At 43.9% G+C, this 19059-nt stretch overlaps 1 protein-coding gene across 1 annotated transcript; it reads right to left on the reverse strand.

Annotated features, from left to right (window-relative positions):
* Nucleotides 1-1409: 1409 nt before the first annotated feature.
* REC8 (REC8 meiotic recombination protein) lies at nucleotides 1410-16730 on the reverse strand (the record flags this gene model as incomplete). The annotated part of the gene is made up of 10 exons (XM_083378753.1): nucleotides 1410-1569; nucleotides 2742-2805; nucleotides 4497-4572; nucleotides 5313-5389; nucleotides 8873-8954; nucleotides 12258-12372; nucleotides 14006-14081; nucleotides 14899-15041; nucleotides 16490-16558; nucleotides 16675-16730. 10 exons carry the CDS (start codon nucleotides 16728-16730, stop codon nucleotides 1410-1412), a joined length of 918 nt encoding a protein of 305 aa, XP_083234879.1.
* Between the last annotated feature and the right edge of the window lie 2329 nt (nucleotides 16731-19059).

Below are 19059 nucleotides of genomic sequence, written 5' to 3' on the forward strand. Positions count from 1 at the left end.
TATAGGTAGTCCTCGACTGACAATCAATTGATCAGAATGGAGCTGGGAGGGACCTTGGAGGTCTTCTAGTCCAGCCCCCACTCAAGCAGGAGACCCTAGACCATTTCAATCAATCAATCAATCAATCAATCAATCATCAGAATAGAGCTGTAAGGGAGCTTAGAGGTCTTCTAGTCCGGCCCCCCACTCAAGCAGGAGACCCTAGGCCACAGGTCTGCAACCCGCGGCTCCGGAGCCACATGCGGCTCTTTCAGCCGCGGCTCCCAGTCCTCTGCCATGTGCAGTGTAAAAAAAAAATGGGACTAAAAAAGTTCAACCAATCAATTCAAATATGCAGGGTAGGTGCATATCTCGCCTTGGCTCCACCCCTCAAACCGCGCATGCGTGCATGTATGCGCATGGGCACACATTTTTTGCGGCTCCCAGTTTTTCCTTTTGTGAGGGAACCGGTTCTGAGTGGCTCTTTCACTATTTCAGGTTGCTGACCCCTGCCCTAGACCATTTCAATCAATCAATCAATAATCAGAATAGAGCTGTAAGGGAGCTTAGAGGTCTTCTAGTCCAGCCCCTCGCTCAAGCAGGAGACCCTATACTATTTCAGACAGGTGAATGTCCAGTCTCCTCTTAAAAACTTCCAGTGTTGGAGCACCCACAACTTCTGGTGGCCAGCTGTTCCACTGGTTAATTGTTCTCACTGTCAGGAAATTTCTCCTTAGTTCTAGGTTGCTTCTCTCCTTGATTAGTTTCCATCCGTTGCTTCTTGTCCTGCTTTCAGGTGCTTTGGAGAATAGCTTGACTCCCTCTTCTTTGGGGCAGCCCCTGAGATACTGGAATCCAGCTAGTGTTTCCTGCCTGAGCAGGGGGTTGGACTAGATGACCGCCAAGGTCTCTTCCAACTTGATGATGATGATGATGATGATGTCCAAATTCAAATGCTTGGTAACCGACATGTAATCACAATGGCTGCCCTATCCCCGGCTCATGTGATCCCCATCTGTGACCGTCCCGTACCAGCTTCCAACAAGCAAAGTCAGTGGGGGGGCAGCTGGATTCGCTTAACGACCGGCCAATTTCACCTCATAACAGCAGTGATTCACTTAACAACTCACAGCAACAGCTTGCCTTCAAACGTTGCGGGTGCTGCATCACTGGAGGTTTTTAAGAAGACAGTCCCTTGTCTGAAGCAGGAATAGGGTCTCCTTGCTTGAGCGGGGGGGGGTCAGACTAGAAGACCTCCAAGGTCCCTTCCAGCTCTCTCTTCTGATTCTGACTCTGATTCTAAAAAAAGTTCGTCAAATTGGGCATCTCTCGCTTAACGGCCCGCCTCGCTTGGCAATGGAGATTGTGGTCGTAAGCTGAGGGCCGCCTTCGTTTCGTTTTGTTTTTCACCGAAATAGGCCTTCTTTGAGTCAAGTGAAAGTGAGGAAGGGGGGGGGGCTCCCCGGATCGTGCTCTTTGCCCCCAGACCCCCACTCACCCAAAGGCTGCAGAGGAACGCTGACCGAAGGCTGCCCCTCTTCCCTCAGGAGCAGCCCCGTATCTTTCGTGGTTACGGTCTCCTCCACAGTTCTGGTCCCCCCGCCAGCCCAAAAAACATAAAAGTAACAATAATTAAAAAAAGGAATCAATTTGATTAGATTATAAAATCAAACGCCAAAATGCAAAAGCAAGTAATGGGAGAGAAAGGTAAGGGGGAGGAAAACGGAGACGTGTGGAGGGGAGGGGGAGGGGGGGAAAAGGCAGATTTTATTTCTGTTTGTTTTATCTGCAGAACAGGAGATAAACTAATTAATATCGTCAGGAGGAGGAGGAGGAGGAGGAGAATTATGAGGTCCTCGGCTCTCCCTGAGCTGGGTTCCATGGCCCAACTAGGGAACATCATCGGTGCTAGAAGGGAGGAGGAGGAGGAGGAGGAGGAGGAGGAGGAGGAGGAGGAGGAGGAGGAGGATGAGGATTATGGTGTCCTTGGTGCTCTCTGAGCTTGGTTTTTTCTTGCAGACGTTGCATGACCCAACTAGAGAATATCCCCAGTACAAGAATGGAGGGAGATAAGCAGAGAGGAGGAGGAGGAGGAGGAGGAGGAGGAGGAGGGCTGTGGGGCCCTTGGTGCTCTCTGAGCTGGGTTCCTTCCTTGCAGACATTTCATGACCCAACTGGGTAATGTCATCCGTGCTGGAAGGGAGAGTAAACCCCCCTCCCTTCTAGCACTGATGATGTTACCTAGTTGGGTCATAAAACATCTGCAAGAAAGCAACCAAGCACAGAGAGCACCAAGGACCCCACAATCGTAATCCTTCCTCCTCCTCCTCCTCCTCCTCCTCCTCCTCCTCCTCCTCCTCCTCCTCCTCCTCCTCCTCCCACACTCCCTTCTAGCACTGATGACGTTACCTAGTTGGGTCATGAAACGTCTGCAAGAAAACAGCCAAGTTGAGAGAGCACCAAGGACCCCTCATTTTAACTCCGAGCTACAAATACTCTCTGCTACTTATTCCTTACTTTCCTGGAGAAGTTTTCGAAATCCAAGAAGCCCAGGGCCATTGTTTGACCAGCAGCAAAAGTAGGAGGTCATCGTGCAGCTCACGGGAGAATCTCCTTAGAAGCCGCCTGGCTCAATTCTTTCCCATTTCAAATCTTTCTCTCTGCCTATTCTCCACCACTCTACCCCCTCCCCTTTGGTCCTACCCCCCCCCACAGCCCAACTGGGAGCATCAGGAGACGTGCCCAAGCCCCCCATTCTTTACCCTGTGGGAGGCGACAGCCCCAAGGACACCGGTGGCTCTAGCACTCTGGCTTCCTCCACGGATTCTGGGGGGGAAAAGAGAGAGAAGGCGAAACTGTAATGAATGAAGCCAGGAATGGAAGCAGTGGAGCTGCAAAATGAGAGAGGAAAGCAGTTGGGAAGTTGGAAGAAATTCTGGAAAGGGATACGGGGAGGGGGGGAGAGGACCCCTCTTGTAACCACTTTGCAATGAAGACTTTTGTGGCAAAGGAACACTTTTTCTGTTCTATTCTGTTCTGTTATTTTTTCTGTTTTCTATTCTATTCTAAGGGACGCGGTGTGGCTCAGTGGGTTAGGACGCTGAGCTTGTCGATCAGAAGGTTGGCAGTTTGGCGGGTCGAATCCCAAGTGCCACGTAACAGTGAGCGCCTGTTACTCGTCCCAGCTTCTGCCAACCTAGCACTTCGGAAGGACGTAAAAATGCAAGTAGAAAAATAGGGACCGCTACGGTGGGAAGGTAACAGCGTTCTGTGCGCCTTTGGCATCCAGTCATGCCGGCCACATGACCACGGAGACGTCCTCGGACAAGCGCTGGCTCTTCGGCTTTGAAACGGAGATGAGCACCGGCCCCTAGAGTTGGAAACGACTAGCACACATGTGCAGGGGAACCTTTACCTTACCTTTTACCTTATTCTATTCTATTCTATTCTATTCTATTTTATTCTATTCTATTCTATTCTTTATTTCTATTCTATTCTATTCTATTCTATTCTATTCTATTCTATTCTATTCTATTCTATTCTATTCTATTCTTTATTTTTATTCTATTCTATTCTATTCTATTCTATTCTATTCTATTCTATTCTATTCTATTCTATTCTATTCTATTCTATTCTATTCTATTCCTGTCCTATGCTGTCTATATCTGTCTGTCTGTCTGTCTATCCATCCATCTCTCTCTCTTTCTTTGTCTCTTTATATCTATCTATCTATCTATCTATCTATCTATCTATCTATCTATCTATCTATCTATCTATCTATCTCTTCTCTCTCATCTATCTGATTTATGTCTATTATCTATTATCTATTTCATCTACTATTATCTATCATATATCTATTGTGCATGGTCTATTTGTCGCTTCTATTATCTGTCATATATCTATTCTATTCTCTCTCTCACACACACACACTCTATCTATCTATCTATCTATCTATCTATCTATCTATCTATCTATCTATCATCTATCTAAAGTCTATGTCTATGTCTAACTATCTGTCTGTCTGTCTGTCTATCATCTATCTAAAGTCTATGTCTATCTATCTATCTCTATCTATCTATCTATCTATCTATCTATCTATCTATCTATTGCATGCTGCCCGTCTCGCCCTCTTTCTCTGTACTGAGTATGGAGATGGGCCGAGTAACCTTTCCCAGCCAGGGGAATCTTCAGTTGTTCTGGCTTCTCATCCAAAGCCAGGACCTTGGTAGCTAAAGAATGGAGGGACCTGCACATCTGGAGGGTCAAGACATTCAAAGATCATCTGCTGAGATAGAACTCCAGACTCACCAGCTTATCTGCCCTGCTCTCCTATTGCTCAAGTACCACCATCTCTTTGGAAAGATTTTAAAGACCAGCCAGAGACCCTCCTTGGATTTCAAACACGGTCTGGGATTCCAGAAAGCACCTGAGGCCACTGGGGAGAAGACCCTCGGTCCCTCTGATTCATCTAAAATGCTCCTGAGTTTCAGGACCAGGAAACAGCCTAGAAGTCTCACCGGGCACCAGGAATCCCTCCTGCTCCACCAACAGGTCGATCTCTCCAGCTGTGATTTCAGGCAGGTCTTGCTCATCCTAAGGCGGGAGGAGAAAGCGCTATGAACCTCTCCCGCTCTGACATTACAAATCACAACTCTGTTGTTCTGTTCTGTTCTGTTCTGTTCCTTATTTCTATTCTATTCTGTTCCATTCTATTCTATATTCTATTCTATTCTATTCTATTCTATTCTATTCTATTCTATTCTATTCTATTCTATTCTATTCTATTCTATTCTAATTATTTATTATTCTATTCTATTCTAATTATTTATTATTCTATTCTATTCTATTCTATTCTTTCTTATTCTATTCTATTCTATTCTGTTCTATTCTATTCTATTCTATTCTATTCTATTCTATTCTATTCTATTCTATTCTATTCTATTCTATTCTATTCTATTCTATTCTATTCTATTCTATTCTATTCTATTCTATTCCTTATTTCTATTCTATTCTATTCTGTTCTGTTCCATTCTATTCTATTCTGTTCTGTTCTGTTCTTTCTTATTCTATTCTATTCTATTCCATTCCGTTCCAATTTCTATTCTATTCTATTCTATTCTATTCTATTCTATTCTATTCTATTCTATTCTATTCTATTCTATTCTATTCTATTCTATTCTATTCTATTCTATTCCTTATTTCTATTCTATTCTGTTCTGTTCTATTCTATTATTTCTTATTCTATTCTATTATTTCTTATTCTATTCTATATTCTATATTCTATTCTGTTCTGTTCTGTTCCCTCTTCCCCACTTCCCAGCAGGAAGGCTTACTTCAATTTTCAGCAGTGTGATGGGCTCCGATTCCTTCAGTGTGATCGCTTCAGGAGGGACGGTGATCCCTGGTTTTCCTTCGGCATGACAAGATTTGAAAGTTAGTGGTTGATTTTGCAAATTTGCACTCTCTCTTCTGGCTCAGAGCTGTGGAAACGAACTAAAACGGTAAAAGACACAGGTAATCCTCGACTTACAATTCATTTGGTGACCATCCGAAGTCACAATGGGACTTATGACCGTTTTTTTCACACTTATGACCATTGCGACAAGCAAGGTCAATAGGAGAAGACAGGATGACTGAACAAACTGCTTGCTCAATTAAGCACTGCAGCGATTCACATAACCCAACGGTGGCAGGAAATGTCATAAAATGGAGCAGAACCCACTTCGCCAATTTTCGCTTAGCAAAGGACATTTTGGGCGTCAGTTGAGGACGACCTGTGCTGGGAAAATAAATAGCTGGCCTTGCAAAGCCAGGAAATTCAGAGAGTTTTTAAAAAAAAAAAAATTCACGGCCCGGTAATGTGGTTTGCTCATCTTTCACGAAGTAAAAGATTCTGTTTTTTTTTTAATTACAGTATTATTACCATTAGTTTTGCTGCAAAAGATCGCAGGGTTACCAAAGGAATTCTGCAAGGTTATTTCCGTACAACGGCTGTTTCACAGCTGTCGGAGACAATGGCATTCAAGCAAGCAATGATCAAACGGAAGGGAGGGGCGGCATTGTGCAAACAGCATGAAAACACTTGTTAAAACTGGGCTAGCTGTCGGCAAGCCTGAAACCTCTCAGCCAGAAGCTGCAGAGAAGAAAAAAAGAAAAAAAAGGAGAAGGTGGCAGCCTGTTTTCGTGATCCTCCGAAACAAAGAGGGTCGGGTCACCGTACTTCCCCCCCACACACACACACGCCTTAATTTCCCGCAAAAGGTCACGTCTTCCTATCGCGAAGTGTTTTGTTTTTTGTTTTTCCAAAAGGCGACTGGATTTTCCAGTTTTTCTTCCTTGAAGAGGTTTCGCTTCTCATCCAAGAAGATTCTTCAGTTCTGGCTGCAGGATGGAGGATGGAAGGATTTATATTCCTTTGCGGTCGGCTGGCCGTTAGCACTCCCTCTGGGAATAATCGTTGAGGCCACTCGGAGGTTCATCTGTGCCCTCGGGAGTCACAGATAGTGCACATGGGTTGTCCTTCAGCAGTTCCAGAAAGGCTCCACACCCATTTGCGCCCTGATTCAGATGACCCAGAGGGCACACAGATAAACCTCCAGGTGGCCTCAACGACTCCCCGAGGGAGTATTAAGGACCAGATGACTTCAAGGAATACAGCCAGTCCAAGAAGCTTCTTCGGTTCTGACCGAATGGTGGAGGATGGAAGGATTTATATTCCTTTGCGGTCACCTGGTTGTTAGTACTCTCCCTGAGAACTCTGGAAGCCACTGGAGGTTTATCTCTGCCCTCAGGATCACCCAAATCAAGAGGGCAAATGAGCGTGGCGCCTTCTTGGAACTGCTGAAAGCACCGCGTTGTAAAGAGGAGAGAGAGGCGTTGTTATGACACCACCAGCCCCGTTGAGAGAGGGGTTCGAAAGAGGGGTTCGAAAGCGGCCATCTACGTTAAGACCGAACAGTCCTCTCTCAACAGAGGGGGAGGAATAGGACACCACCTCTCTCCTTGTTCACAACGCGGCCCTTTCAGCAGTCTCCAAAAAAAGTTCCACACCCATTTGCGCCCTGATTCAGATGACCCAGAGGGCACAAAGATAAACCTCCAGGTGGCCTCAACGATTCTCAGAGAGAGTCCTAACGGCCAGATGACTGCAAAAGAATACAGCTAGTCCAAGAAGCTGCTTCCGTTCGGACCGAATGGCGGAGGAGGAAAGGATTTATATTCTTCTTTGCAGTCACCTGGTCGTTAGTACTCCCTCTGAGAATCCTTGAGGTCACTCGGAGGTTTATCCGCGCCTTCAGGGTCATCTGAATCAGAGGGCAAGTGCGTGTGGAGCCTTCTTGGAACTGCTGAAAAGGACCGTGTGGTAAAGAGGAGAGAGGTGGTGTGGTAACAGACACACACACACAAACACCTGTGTGGAGAGAGGGGTTTGCAACAGAGGGGGAGGGATACGACGCCACCTCTGCTCCTGTTCACAACGCGACCCCTTTCAGCAGTTTCCCAAAAAAGTTCCACACCCATTCGCACCCTGATTCAGATGACCCAGAGGGCACGCAGATAAACCTCCAGGTGGCTTCAACGATTCTCAGAGAGAGTCCTAACGACCAGATGACTGCAAAAGAATATAAATCCTTCCATCCTCCACCATTCAGTCAGAATTGAAGAAACTTCTTTTCTTTTTTAAAAATTTTATTGGATTTTAATAGGGTTAGGAATAAGATAGGGTCAGGGTCGGGGTTGGGGTTTAGGCTGGGTTAGGGATCGGGGTTGGGACTAGGACTGGGTTGTGGGGTCAACCTTGGGGTTATTTTCCCCCGGTAACATTTTCAGTATTTAGCAAACAAAATATTGTCTGGGTCAGGGCTTTTTTTCTCACAGAACGCTCAGAACGGAGTTCCGGCACCTTTTTTGGATGGAACCTTGTAGGGTAGGCAAGGCGGGTTGTATGACATGTGTGAGTTCCGGCACCTTTTTCTTTTACAAAAAAAGCACTGGTCTGGGTACATATGTTTAGGTAACGATAATTGATATAGCGACAGATAGCAGTAGTTAAGTACGATTGGCTATCGTAGACAGTGTTAATTAATCAATGTATAACGTTCTTCTCACTCGTACGTATCGGAAATGACATATCTGGACTGAGGGGTTTTAAAGTTTTTAAATTGTGATTTTAATTTTTGGGGGCTAGACTTAATTTTATTTTAATTTTATAGCGTATTGTTTTTAAATTTTGCCTTGTAAACCGCCCTGAGTCCTTCGGGAGTAGGGCGGTATATAAACCGAATTAATAAATAAATAATAATAATATCGTCCTCCTTTCTCCCTCTTTCGTTTTCCTAACCCTCGCTAGAAATTATCCCGTGTGCTGAGGTAAACTGAGTCTTCTTTCTCTTTAATATCTCTTAAAGGCAATCTATCAGAACCGAAGAAGCTTCTGGAAGGAGAAGCGAAACGTCTTCGAGAAAGAAAGGAAAAAAAAATAAAGGAAGTCCAGGGGCCTTTTGGGAAAAAAAAAAAAAAGCACCTTTGGGACAACCGTGGATCTCCACAGAGACTTCAATGCTACAATGCTTTGAAAGCTGCGGTCCAAAAAAAAAAAAAAAGCAGGTTTTTCACAAGTGGCTTCGTAACTTCTGGGCCGTTTCCCGTTTGAAGCCGAAGCCGAGCAGAGGAGTGTGAAACCTCTGCAAAGAACAGGGTGCGAGTCACCACATCCTCCCACCGCTCAAAGTGGTTGTCGGGGTTTTCCACTTGTGGGTTTGCAAGTCTTCCTGAAAGGCCAAACTGTTTCACGGGTGGGGGAGGCAGGCCTGAGGATGAGAGAGACTTTCAACCATCACCCCCACCCCCCCCCACCCCACCCCAAACTGCAGACCTGAATTTTCGGCCTCACCTGCCCTTCGAGGTGGGACAGAAGGAGGGGACCGTTCCAGAGGGCTTCTGTCAGGAGTTGGGGCCTCCAAGATGTCTCGGACCTTGGCAAAGAGGAAGACGGATCAGTCTGAGATTGGGCCAAGAATTGGATTCTTGCGTCTCAAGTGGGAGATTTTGGCAGTTCTGGACCAGCTGGATGACCTTAACAGGGTCAGGCGTGGTTAGTGTGGATGGGACACCACAAGGAAACCCCGCCATTGCAAGTGATGCGAGAAAATAAAACATCTACAAGTCCATATTTTCTGTATTAAAACTTCCTTTTTACAGCCCTGTACAGGTAACCCTCTACTTACAACAGTTCATTTCGCGACCGTTCAAAGTTACAACGGCACTGAAAAATGACTGTTTGTGACGGTTTTGCACACCCACAACCGTTACAGTAATGTCACATACTCAAAATTCAGGCGCCTGGCAATTGGTTTGCATTTATGATGCTTGCAGCGTCCCGGGGTCACGTGATCCCCTCTTGCGACCTTCCAACAAGCAAAGTCAATGGGGGAAGCCAGATTCGCTTAACTAACATAACATAACAACTGGAGTGAGTGACTTAACAGCTGTGGCAAGAAAGGTTGTAACATGGGGCAAAAGCCAGTTAACAAATGTCTCACTTAGCAACAGAAATGTTGGGCTCAATTGTGGAAGAAAATAATAATAATAATAATAATAATAATAATAATAATAATAATAATAATAATAATAATAATAATAATAATAATAATAATAATATGGGATAGCCCAAAGAAATACAACAAGGATGTATTGTTGGCGGAGCAGTGGGCTAATGCCTCCTTAAGTAACACCAGCTGCCTGCAATTAGTGCAGGTTCGCATCCCACCAGGCTCAAGGTTGACTCAGCCTTCCATCCTTCCGAGGTAGGTAAAATGAGGACCCAGATTGTTGGGGGCAATTAAGCTGACTTTGTAATAATGCCGCTTGGGGTGTGTGTGAAAGCCCTAACAAGCAGGCATATACATAGAATGAAGGCTACTGCTAAGCTTGTAAGCCGCCCTGAGTCTTCGGAGAAGGGCGGGATATAAATGGAATTAAAATAAATAAATAAATAAATCCTGGCTCCCCACCAGGCTGACCATGCCTGGGGTTGTCAACAGCTTAACTCATTAGGCTTATCCTGAGTGAGCAGTCATCGCCCGGAGCTGTCCAACCCCTCTGCTGATCTGCACCATCAGCCTCCTGCTGTGCTGTCCTTTGTGTATGCTGGGAGGCATACACTGCAGTATATATAGCCAAGATATTGCAATGGAGTTTGGCTTGGACAAATGTTGCCACACTTACTCTCTCAAAAAAAAAAAGGAACAATAGTGAAAGCTGAAGGAACCAAGATGCCCCACGGAAATAACATGAAGAGTCTGGATGAGGAAGATTACTATGTAAGGTTTTACACTTAGCCTAAAAATTGCCCCAGCATTACTCAGGAATTTAAAAGAGCCAAAAAAAACCCCTCCTGAGCCGAGGTTTCGGCAAGCAAACAACTTTTATTTTTGATCAACACAGAGTTGGGTGGCCACGTCTCTCTTCGTGGCTGGTAGAGAGATGATGGCAACAACCAGGAAAGATGTCTTCCACCTTGGAAGACAGCAATGGATGGAAACTAGTCAAGGAGAGAAGCAACCTAGAACTAAGGAGAAACTTCCTGACAGTTAGAACAATTAACCAGTGGAACAACCTGCCTCCAGAGGTGGTGAATGCTCCAACACTGGAAGTTTTTAAGAAGAGACTGGCCAGCCATTTGCCTGAAATGGTACAGGGTTTCCTGCCTGAGCAGGGGGTTGGACTAGATGACCTCCAAGGTCCCTTCCAACTTATTATTATTGTTATTGTTATTGTTATTGTTTTTTCTTTTTTTATTTTTTATTTTTATTTATTTATTTATTTATTTATTTTATACCTTTCCAGAACAAAAGAGATCTGGTCTTGGCACTAGGAACCAAAAGGTACAGAAAAATAATCCCTAGATGATGACTCATACACAACAACAACCCAGGCTCCACCACAACTCCTTTCCCCCCCTCCCCTTTAACATGAGGCTTTTACTTTTCCAAAATACATAAAGCATCTGACTACAAAATAATGATTACATAATAACAATACAAATATCAATATAAAATGGTTGTTAATGATTACTATAAGGGACGCGGTGTGGCTCAGTGGGTTAGGACGCTGAGCTTGTCGATCAGAAGGTCGGCAGTTTGGCGGGACGAATCCCGAGTGCCGCGTAACAGAGTGAGCACCTGTTACGTGTCCCAGCTTCTGCCAACCTAGCAGTTCGAAAGCACGTAAAAATGCAAGTAGAAAAATAGGGACCACTCCGGTGGGAAGGTAACGGCGTTCCGTGCGCCTTTGGCGTCTAGTCATGCCGGCCACATGACCACGGAGACGTCCTCGGACAACCGCTGGCTCTACGGCTTTGAAACGGAGATGAGCACCGGCCCCTAGAGTCGGAAATGACTAGAACGCATGTGCGGGGGAACCTTTACCCTTAATGGTTATAATGTCAAATTTATAGTAAAATCATAACCACAATAAAATCCCTTCAACTACAAATACTTGGGTATCCTTCAAGCTAACATCAAGCACACTGAAGTCAGGAAAAAAATCAGAGGTGAAGAGAGCGAAGAAGATCTTAAAGTCCAAACTCAAGGGAGGAAATACCGTGAAGGCAATCCACACCTGGGCAATTCCAGTCATTCGATACACAGCTGGAATAGCGGACTGGACTCAAGCAGAACTAAAAGCAATGGATAGGAAGACCAGAAAAAGAATGACAATGAACCAGGCCCTTCATCCACGCGGTGACATTGACAGCTACCCAGAGTCGTCTCTCGAGACAAGAATGGCACCATAGAAATCTAATCAATCGGTGAAATAAATAGCAGTCACACTTAGAGCCGTATACCGCTTCACAGTGCTTCACAGCTCACTCTAAGCGATTTACAGAGTCAGCTTCCTGCCCCCAACAACCTGGCTTCTCATTTTACCGACCTCGGAAGGATGGAAGGCCGAGTCAACCTTGAGCCGGTGAGAATTGAACTGCTAGCAGCTGGCAGTCAGCAGAAGTAGCCTGCGGTACGGCATTCTAACCACTGCACCACCGCGGCTCATGTAAATAAATAAATAGTCTGTGGCCAAGGAAACTGGGTGATGCAAATGGAGCTCAATGGGAACATTTCCCTTTTCCTGGAGAGGCCCAGCGCTGGATTGGAACTCGCTGCACAGAAACTAGAAGAGCTTGCGGATCTGATCCCGGAAGCCGGATGTGCTGGTGGTGGTGGGTAGGTTAGGGTGGAGAGAGTAGCAGGGGCACCTCCAAAAAGGAGACTTCTTACATGTGGGATGGAGAAAGGACTTGGCAGCAGCGGTTCCATCATGCCGAAAAAGGGGTCAGGGGCATCCTCCAGAGCTTCCATTAGAGCCAGTTGATCCGGCACCAGCAGACCTGGCCTAGAGTTGGGAAGAAGATAATGATAAGGTAAGGTAAGGTAAGGTAAGGTAAGGTAAGGTAAGGTAAGGTAAAGTAAAGTAAGGTAGGATAGGATAGGATGGGATGGGATGGGATGGGATAGATAATAGATGATAGATGATAGATGATAGATGATAGATGATAGATGATAGATGATAGATGATAGATAATAGATAATAGATAATGTAAGATAGGATAGGATAGGATAAGATCGGATAGGATAGGAAAGCGGCAGCTTCCTGAAAGAGCGGCACCGCTGCCCATTCGCGCGGAGGTACGCGCGCACCTCCCCAAAGGTTTGGGGAGGTGCGCGCGCACCTCCGGTCGTTCGGAGAGGTGCGCGCGCACCTCTCGGAATGGGCAGGGGCGCCGCTCTTTGCGGAAGCTGCCGCGGCCCGTCTGCTAAGCTGCCGCTTTCGGCAGCTTCACAGACGGGCCGCGGCGGGCTTCCTGAAAGAGCGGCACTGCTGCCCATTCGCGCGGAGGTACGCGCGCACCTCCGGTCGTTCGGAGAGGTGCGCGCGCACCTCTCGGAATGGGCAGGGGCGCCGCTCTTTGAGGAAGCTGCCGCGGCCCGTCTGCTAAGCTGCCGAAAGCGGCAGCTTTGCAGACGGGCCGTCGTCATCGGGCAACCGGGAACCGGTTCCATCTCATTTTTAAAAAAATGGCAGCCGCGTGCGTCCGCGCATGCGCAAAAAACCTTTTTGCGCATGCGCGTGCATGGACACACGCACGCGGCTCCCTCTTTTTTTAATTTGTGATGGAACCGGTTCCCAGTGGCTCTTTTTCTTTTTTAGGTTGCCGACCCCTGGGATAGATAATAGCAGGGCTTTTTTTGTCATAGAATGCTCAGAACGGAGTTCCGGCACCTTTTTTGGATGGAACCTTGTAGAGTAGGCAAGGCAGGTTGTATGACATGTGTGAGTTCCGGCACCTTTTTCTTTTACAAAAAAAGCACTGGATAATAGATAACAGACAATAGACAAGGTAATGTAAGGTAACGTAAGATAGGATAGATAATAGATGATTGATGATAGATAATAGATAATAGACAAGGTAAGAGAGGATAGGATAGATAATAGACAATAGACAATGTAGATAATAGACAATGGACAATAGACAAGGTAAGATAGGATAGATAATAGATAATAGAAAAGGTAAGGTAAGGTAAGATAGGATAGGATAGGATAGGATAGGATAGGATAGGATAGGATAGGATAGAGAATAGAGAATAGAGAATAGACAATATAGATAATAGACAATAGACAAGGTAATGTCAGGTAAAGTAGGATAGGATAGGATGGATGATAATAGATAATAGACAATAGATAATAGACAATAGACAAGGTAAGGTAAGATAGGATAGATAATAGATAGATAATAGATAACAGGTAATAGGTAATAGATGAGATGAGATAAGATACCCTTTATTGTCATTTTTTACTGTGGGCACACTGGCACACATTAAAAATGAAATTCTCTTGCCTGCTTTCAAAAGGGTACACGTACATAACACACATAACACAAGAGAAAGAATTATCTTGCCGAGGAACCTTAAAAAAACCACAAATCACAGGCCTTTGAAATCAGTCAGGGAAAATCTCAGTCGCTCACTGTTCAAGGTCGGTCAGATCGATCCTTATTTGTTGATGGGCACGGCTAAGGAGCTCCAAGCTGTGTTGAATTTCCTCTGTAAAGAGAGAGAAAAAAAATTTCAGAACCAGGGGAATCACCCAAACGTGGACGCATTCTTAATCCAAATGTTTCCAAAACATCTCAGTGATTAATTTTGGAAAAACCCCTGGGAGAAGATTCTGGAAGGAAAATAAAAATGCAGAAATGCTTTTCATTCGTTGCTTGATTTAACTTCTTCCAGATGTGTTGCACCCAACCACTAAAAACCAACAGACTTTATATTTTAGCCTACACAGCAGTGTTTCTCAGCCTCGACCACTTTTAAGAAGGGTGGACTTCATCTCCCAGAATTCCCCAGCCAGCATGGCTGGCTGGGGAATTCTGGGAGTTGAAGTCCACCCGTCTTAAAAATTGCTGAAATTGAGACGCATTCACCTACTGAATCTGGCGGCGTCTTATAAGACAAGCAACTTTTGTGGGACGCATCTGATAAGTATGCTGCGGCGCTCAAAAACATCTGCCTTTTAATCAAACTTTTATTTTAAAGATGCTACCAGCTGCCTCTTGTCCCAAAAGTGCTTTTCCAAGGAGGCAACTCTTGTTTTTTCCTCTGAAGACATTTCGCTTCTCATCCCGGAAGCTTCTTCAGCTCAGACTGGTCACCCTTCTTGGAAGCTTCTGGGATGAGAAGCGAAACGTCTTCAAAGAAAAGCAAGAAAGTCCAGTTGCAAAAGCACCCTTGGGACAAACACGACCCTGGAGGACCGAGAATCTCCATCGACATTCAGCTGCTTCTTGGACTTCGGAAAGAAGGAAGAAATTTCTTCTAGGAAGAGAACAAAAGAGACAGCTGGTTGGGATAGAAATCGTACCAACAAGATATTGGCACTGGCGACTGTAGACCAAGATCACACCGTACTGCAACTGAGCGGAGAGGTAGAGCGAGAATCGTGGCCGGGATGAGCCAGGAACCGGCGACGGGACACGGACCAGGATGTACGCCATGATCTCCTCACTGTAAGGAAAAGGAAATACAGAGAATATTTAGGTACATCTATATACATCAGTAACCAGGTTGTTCACCAAAGCGCCGGAGGGAAGGACGAGAAACAACGGTTGGAAACTGATCAAAGAGAGAAGCAACCTGGAATGAAGGAGAAACTTCCTGACAGTGAGGACAATCAACCAGTGGAACAGCTTGCCACCAGAGGTTGTGGGTCCTCTATCACTGGAGATTTTTAAGACGGGGCTAAACAGCCACTTGTGTGAGACGGTATAGGTCAGTGGTGGCAAACCTATGGCTCGAGTAGAGATGGTAGAGCAGAGGTCACCAACCATTGTCGACTGGTGGACTGGAAGGGAGGGGGAAGCATTTTACGTGCGTGCGTGTGCGCGCGCATGGGGCCGCAAGCATGCACGTGCTGCAAATGGGGCGGGGCTAGTGCCTGCATGATACTCACTAGCCCTGCCCTGTTCTTGCGCGGTGCAGTGCCTTGTATCAGCGCCTTGCAGCACAGTGGCCCATTTTTGCACCCCTGGTTTCACTCAGAGGCGCCTCCCTGCCCCCCCCCAGGGCACCATAATGCTGATGCGCCCCTGGCACTTTGCAATAAATAAGTGGGTTTTGGGTTGCAGTTTGGGCACTCGGTCTCTAAAAGTTATAGGTCCTCCTGCTTGAGCAGGGGGCTGGACTAGAAGACCTCCAAGGTCCCTTCCAACTCTGTTATTCTATTCTATTCTATTCTATTCTATTCTATTCTATTCTATTCTATTCTATTCTATTCTATTCTATTCTAATATTATTCTATTCTATTCTATTCTATTCCTTATTTCTAATTCTATTCTATTCTATTCTATTCTATTCTATTCTATTCTATTCTATTCTATTCTATTCTATTCTAATATTATTCTATTCTATTCTATTCTATTCTATTCTATTCTATTCTATTCTATTCCTTATTTCGTTATTCTATTCTATTCTATTCTATTCTATTCTATTCTATTCTATTCTAATATTATTCTATTCTATTCTATTCTATTCTATTCTATTCTATTCTATTCTATTCTATTCTATTCCTTATTTCGTTATTCTATTCTATTCTATTCTATTCTATTCTATTCTATTCTATTCTATTCTATTCTATTCTAATATTCTATTCTATTCTATTCTATTCCTTATTTCGTTATTCTATTCTATTCTATTCTATTCTATTCTATTCTATTCTATTCTATTCTATTCTATTCTATTCTATTCTATTCTATTCTATTCTATTCTATTCTATTAATATTATTCTATTCTATTTTATTCTATTCTGTAATTCACTTAACAATTGTTTCATTTAGTAGCAAAAACTTTGGGCTCAACTGTGACCGGAAGTCTAGGATGATCTATAATAATAATTAAAAAAACACCCACCCAGCGGGCCTGAGTTCCTCTTTTAGGGAAGGTCACCCGTCACTCACCAAGTTTGGGGAACGTTGACTTTCAGGTACTCCCGCTTTAGGAGTTTTGCGGCACCAGTGGCTGCCAACCTATGGGACATAAGACAATGTCAGTCTGTGGGGTGGGCTTTAAGACCCCCCCTTGAACCCATGTGCAACTCTATTCGACTGCACCCAACCTCTGAATTTCCAACAAAGGCAATTACCAAATTGTAGAAAAGCATCCGACATGGCGTTGCAGTACGCTGGGATAGTAGAACATGCTGGAATCAGCGTTGAAGAATAAGAGGAAGAAAAGCAATAAGGTTGTTCGATTTTTAGAAATATATATATATATATATATATATATATATATATATATATATATATATGTATAATATTATATATATGGAGGGATGTTTGCGCTTTCTTCTAAAGAGTGGCCCTTTTCCAGAAAAGAAAGCTATATTATATATATTGTATTATTTTATTATTTTATATATATAATATATTATATAATATATATTATATAATATATATTATTCAAATTGATTAAGAGGCAGATATATTTAAGTCTGTTTGAAGTCAGGAGTTTGTTTGATCTTAGAAATCAAGTAATCTTAATGCTTTAGTTTGATTTGAGACAGCATCAAATTTAAGACAGGCACTTTTTCTTCCCCATAAAGTTAAATTATTTCATTGCGAATTAGGCTTTTTATCGAGATTTAAAGGGAAAAGATGTAGAGAGCGGAGTTGTGGAGATTTTTTTTTTAGCAACGCTTTTAAATTAAAAGGGTCACATGAACAAGTTAATCAGCAGAAGACCCCTTTTAGGCCTAGAACTAACTATTATATAAGAAAGCAGAACTGAAGCCCAGTTGATCACACCATTAAAAATAAATCTTACTATATTAATTGTGAGAAGTAAATGAGGATAGAGTATTAAGAATTAAGATTTTGGTAAAAGGAATTGGCAGGACTGTAGTAACCACCAGAAACTTGAGACAATTAATTAGCACCAACTGAACAGAGCTAATTAATAAGGGACAAATGATTGAGCTGGAAAAAATAACAGATTAACAGAACCCAGAAATTCAAATTTTAAAAATTTATTTTTTTAAAAAAACCCCTTGTCATCAAAAGTTCAAAAATGGAAAAGGCAGATTCCCCCAAAAAGACAATTAACAAGGGGCTTAATTAATGCCTGATAATAAATTAAGCTGTTATAACTGGAGTAAAGCCAATTGCTTGGAGCTTTTGACCAACTCTATCTTGTTAATTATTGCAATTATTGAGAATTAAGTTGAAAAAAAATTAATAAAACGATACACTGAAAGAGTTAAGCCATCCCCAAAATGGGGGACCTGGTTGGTGAGTGATTTTTAAAAAAAATATGGAGGAAGTAATTAAGGGATTATTTGGAATTAAGAGAGGAAAAGGTTTGGATTCCAAATGACTCTTGTAAATTAAAGTCTCTAAATTCCCTCAGTGTATCCTAGACATCAAATGAAACAGGTGTCGGTTTTGCCTCTAAAAGAACAACTTTGGACCAATCACTGCTGTTTTCCAAAGCTCTGGCCAATAAGAATCTCTCCCTCCTTTAATGGCTCAGCCAATCCCGGCATGAAGAAAAAGATGAAGGTTTCTTCCAGCTTGGAGACAAGACATTAGTTCCATAGTTCCAACCAATCACATCTCTGTACAGTATTCACTCTTCTGCCCCGCCCCCCCAACTCCCACTGTGCACAATTGAGTAGCTTCACGCTCCTGATTGGATGGAGCCCAACACTTGCTGTCATCCCGGCTTCTTTTGGGAGGGTGGACCAATAAGAAGGCTGTCTGGAGTTGTAGCCAATCAAATCTTAGCTCTTCAGTTCTCAGGTGGCATAAATGCCATTCAGTCTTTTTTGCCCAGGTTCCTACCCCAAGGCTCATTCACCCACCCGCTTGCTAAGCTTGACCAATGAGATGAAAGAGTTTGAGAGGAAAACCATCCAATCACAGCGCACCGTGATTTTGCTCTACGTATTTTCCCCGGAGACAGTGTACTTCACCCCAAGGATTAATTAATTGATTTATATCCCACCATTATTATTTTTATAAACAAGTCAGGGTGGCCCACATGGCTAATACTACTTCCTCTTCCTATCTTCCCCACAGCAACACGCCTGTGAGGTGGACTGGGCTAGAGAGAGGGAATGGCCCAAAGTCACCCAGCCAGTTTCCTTGGCTAAAGTGGAACTAGAACTCACCATCTCCTGGCGATAGGCCCAAAGTCATCCAGATAGTTTTCCTGGCTAAGAGGGGACTAGAACTCTCAGTCTCCTGGTGGTTGGCCCAAAGCCACCCATGGGCAAAGACGGGACTAGAACTCTCAGTCTCCCGGTGATTGGCCCAAAGTCACCCAGGCGGCTTTTGTGCTTAAAGGACTAGAACTCACCATCACCTGGTTTCTAGCCCAATTAATATGACTGCTAATATCCCATGTCTGTTGTTAGTATTACTATTACTTCAATAAACTTGCCATCAAACTCTCAATGACTCTGGGAAGCCCACACACAAAAAAAATTGCGATAAAATGAATAAAAACATGAAAAAATAAAGACACAATA

Source organism: Vipera ursinii, assembly GCF_947247035.1.
Source record: "Vipera ursinii genome assembly, chromosome: Z".
NCBI classification, from domain to species: Eukaryota; Metazoa; Chordata; class Lepidosauria; order Squamata; family Viperidae; genus Vipera; species Vipera ursinii.